Below are 4,508 nucleotides of genomic sequence, written 5' to 3' on the forward strand. Positions count from 1 at the left end.
CTCTGACTCGGAGTCCACCAACAATCAATAGGAGCGACACGTCCCTCAGCATCCATAGTCTCGATTATTGGACAGAATCAGGTGGGATGGATGATCCCCATTTGTAAAACAGGTGGGGACCATTCATCCCCACCAATACATACAAAAGGACTATCCTTTGAATCATAAAAAGTGATCTAGAAATGTGCTCCCGTCAAGGTTATGCCCAAGGATGGTTGCGCCTAGTATCCCTTGGGAAGTTAAAGAGGTTTGATGCATTTGGAGGGCAAGCTAGAGAGCCTAGCCATGTGGCCTTGGGACGAGGCACTCAGGCCACTCAGGTTACCCAATGCACTCTAAAAACTAAGGGAGCAACCTAGGCTATCGAGCACTCTTGAAATTAATATGACAGAAGCAATCAGTTGCTGAACACTATGGAAATTGAGGAAGATACTTGAACGCACAAGAACTCTAGATATTGCCTGAGAGAGGTGCTCAAGTTGCCTGCACTCTCAGAGCTAATTTGGTTAAGTCATGCGATGTAGGGTATCTGAGGTTTCAGAAATTATAATTTTTTGAATTATGAGATATTTAATACATTAAATAAAAACTTGTTCAAATATTTATAATTATTTACCGGTGTAATCTATTACAGTTCAATTTTAGATAAAAAAAAAAATTATTTGAAATTTTTTGGGAGACTCTAAACAATTTTTATCATTATTTTAGGATTATTTTCGTGTTTTGTATGATTAAGATTTTAAGATTATTTAAATCTTTATTTAGTTGATCTTAGGACATTAATTTTTATTTTGAATATTTTATTCAGTTAAATCTAGACGGCTCTGTGTTTAACGATTTCTCTAAAATTTTTCTGTGAAAATTAAATAATCGTTATTTTATCCGACATGATCATATGTGCTACGTCTGGTGACCTAAAACCGAGACATATATATGAGCTAGTAGGACTACCGAGCTACCGATGGATTATCATCCGATCCCAGGTATCAATTTTATTGATGATCACAAATTTAGTACATATATAATTATGGTAATAAGTTCCTCCTCAAGAACTGGGAACATTATGCCTATCAATCCTTGAATCAGCATCTTGTCAGTTTGTCTATGCCTATCTTTGCCTCTTGTCAAACGAAAAATCAACCGACACTACACTGCTTACACGGCCAATATCACTCTCGTGCCTAATTGGCAACTGCAATTCACCATCGTCGGCTTGCTCCACCCCTACATCATCATCCACAAACCTCTTCGGCATCGCATTCCTGTAGTGCGAGAACGAATCACCATTCAGGTGGCCGGACGGCGATGGCAAGCCCTCGGGATCAAACCGGTCATCATCATCCTCAATGTTCTTCTTGGGGGAGTTTTGGGCACTATAGTCCACCACATTTTGGTAGTACTGCAAGAGGTAGACTGGCGATGAGCCGTGGGCTGGAGTCGTCGGCCGGCTCGTTGAAGGTGTCACACTACCAGACTTCCTACTCTCTTTCAAGTTCTTCCTCGCGGTGCGGTGCCATTTTCGTAGAGCAACGGCTACTCTATCACTGAAAATAGTAGGCTTCAGATTCGTCCCCATCTGCAGTGAATACATAGCAACCTGGATGAGTTTTACTAAACTAGTCGCCTTTCATATCGATCGGTAATTAATGTCGTACCTGTGTCACCAATGCATACAGAGGCAGCGTCACATAGCTACACAAAACCTGTATGAGAATGCTGAACAAAAAGAGAAACTGTTAAAATCTAGTACTTATTCGCGATATTCATTCGATCTTTGTATCTTAGGAACTAACCCCATGGATATGCGAATTACAATGTCGGCAATTCGCTTGTGGAAGCACGAAGGGTAGCCGAATTCATACTGTCAATTGTCCAAACGACAAAGTTTAGATTTGTGTTTAGATGAATTCAGTTCGAAAGAAGATGTTTTTAGTATCGGTTGCTCACCCAAGTCCAGGCGAAGAAGGCCAGCTGAAATGCATTCTGCATATTTAAATTTATCGAAATTTAGTGATGAATTATTTACGGTACTCGATGTGTATGCACCATATCGAAGTTCACCTGAAATAAGACGAAATGGATGAGGAAGAGGAGAAGGCCCGGCCGATTGAACCAGAAGAGGTTGTCTCGAGGCCGAACAACTGGGACACCCTTAACGACATCTCCGCGCTCCATAATCTGTATGGCCATCTTTGTTATGATCACTTGAAGTTTTGTTCCGACCATGAGAATTATCTGCAAGTTTTTCAGCCATCATTCGATGTTCATCCAAGTCGATATTTAGCTAGTAAACTAAGAGACAACACAACTGTGGCACTTACAATCAAAGGAATGAATGGTTGCCATAAATAGGACTGCCACCCTGAAAGCATATTCAGTTAGTCCTAATCGATGTTTCGAAAGATGAAATGTCGATCGGTTTCCTTACCATGGGTGCTGAATAGCAGGAAGACGACGGCGATGAACCATATCGTAGGGCTACGATAAACGAAAAACAAAGCGATCAAACAGACAACAAAGAGTCCGAATCACAAGGTTCATCGGCATACACACCTTATGCCAACAACTACTTTGAAGTCCTCTTCCAGTGATCTCTTAATGTACTTTTGGAAATTGAACTTGCTTGAGCTATGTGGAGCCAAATGTGCCTGAGAGATTTCATGTGAGTCTGAATCATTGGTAGCTCATATCGACTGTGATATCGATCTGACTTACGACGATGAACCCATGCCTTAACGTCAAGTAGTCCACTTTCGGTACCGACCTCCCGAATTGCCTCGCGAAACAGAGCTGTTTAAAAGTAACAAGTTAGAGAGAGTGACATTCGGTAGAATGAAACGAACTCAATCTTACAATCCAAATGAGGAACGGCGACTTGCTCCAGAAGTTCAAGTGTCGGCGGCCGAACGATGTATCCCTTGCGAACCGAAACCTGTCAGGATCTTTCGCACAAAGTCGCAGCTAATTCAATCAGGTTTGCTGATACATTTACAATCTGCTTCATTTTAAGACAAACTTACTCACCATGAGTGAATTGGTATTCAGCTGTTCTAGTCTCCGATTCCCAAGCCTTCCACTTCTTCATCTGCATTGTCGTAAAGGCTTAAAAGAGTAGTGATCAATTGAATGTGAATTGTGGGTGTGATGCTAGATTAGAAGCCTAATGAGCCATATCGAAATAAGGTGATTTTATCTATAGCTCCGAAAGACATCACTCTTATTTCTCATATTTATGGATCCAGATACACTTCAGATTTAACACAAGCGCTGTAAAATTATGACAAAGATACACATGAAATGAAAAAGAAAAAGATAAAAAAAGTTATTAGTGATAATAAAATAAGATTAAATTTATTTAAATATAGATTATTATTATAGTATATAGATCCTCCCATATCATGATAACGAAATGATCAATTTTTATGGAACAATATTACCTTCAGTCTACCCAACGCCAATGTGCAGATACAATAGAGGACATGGGAGACCGCCAAGACGAAGATAAAGATATGAAGTTGATTGATCGCTTCACCCGAAATTAAAGCTACTTTTCCCTGCAGAATTGACGGTAAAAATAGCAGTTCAGGATAATAATCACAAATTGATTTCTATGTACCTTGTCTGTGCAGTTATCCGATGAACCCCCTGCAGCTAAACTGCGTCTGAATTGCAGAAGCCTTCGGCCGCTGCCGGTGATGTCGGCCTCTTCGGAGGGGTCGCAGGGGTGCCATGAGTTCCCAACGCTCATGGGCACGCATATCTTCGAGATGCTGCTTTGCCCGACCGTCAACAGAAAGGATATGAACCCCATCAGCATCAATTCTAGCCAAACCACAAAACTCCATTAGTCAGTTAGTTCATATGACCATCGCCAGAGACGATGAGATCGAATTCGATATACCGGATTTGATCTTCTCGAGTGCTTCGTAGAGTGCTCGTTTATGGTGTTTCTTCAACCACTGCAATGAAATTAAAACACAAAGTTATGTTGTTTGCTTTCGACTTCTAGTTTGTGAATTTGAATGCATGATGAGCTTACCATGGCAAGGAGGTGGATGGCATGCTCGATGAGGATGGAGATGACTACTAGGACCAAGCACACGACAGCAACCGCCCACGTCGGAGTCTCCTCCATCGACCGGCTGCCTTCGCCGCCGCCTCCTCCGGCCGCCATGGATTACTGGACTTGCTCTTGTGAGAAAGGTCTATGGAAGATGATCATGTTTATAGGAGAGAGCCTTTTTGACTTGTTGGCTTTTCAAGCTTCAAACTTATTGAATTTCAGTTTGATTTTTAGATTTCTTTTTGAATTTTTTTCTCTTATTTTAGAATTTTTTTTTAGAAATGGAGTTTTATTGTAATAGTAAAATTATTATCGTATGACCTGAAAGTCACGAGTTTGATTCGTAAAAAAAACCTTTTGCATAAGATAAAATTGCATATCAATGTGGTTTAACCGTTCTCATTGTTGACGTTTTTCCGAGGATTAAGAAGTTGAAGTGTGAACT

At 40.7% G+C, this 4,508-nt stretch overlaps 1 protein-coding gene across 1 annotated transcript; it reads right to left on the minus strand.

The window, feature by feature from the left end:
* Positions 1-975: 975 nt before the first annotated feature.
* On the minus strand, positions 976-4,212 carry LOC122053968 (MLO-like protein 6). Its single transcript, XM_042615852.1, has 15 exons — positions 4,040-4,212; positions 3,902-3,959; positions 3,617-3,822; positions 3,438-3,554; positions 3,025-3,085; positions 2,854-2,942; positions 2,716-2,790; positions 2,554-2,648; positions 2,429-2,478; positions 2,322-2,362; positions 2,062-2,235; positions 1,948-1,983; positions 1,794-1,861; positions 1,656-1,716; positions 976-1,576 (listed from the first exon to the last, which is right to left on the minus strand). Exons 1-15 carry the CDS (start codon positions 4,172-4,174, stop codon positions 1,109-1,111), a joined length of 1,734 nt encoding a protein of 577 aa, XP_042471786.1. The 5' UTR covers positions 4,175-4,212; the 3' UTR covers positions 976-1,108.
* Positions 4,213-4,508: the final 296 nt, after the last annotated feature.

This window comes from Zingiber officinale, chromosome 3A, assembly GCF_018446385.1.
Source record: "Zingiber officinale cultivar Zhangliang chromosome 3A, Zo_v1.1, whole genome shotgun sequence".
NCBI lineage: Eukaryota > Viridiplantae > Streptophyta > Magnoliopsida > Zingiberales > Zingiberaceae > Zingiber > Zingiber officinale.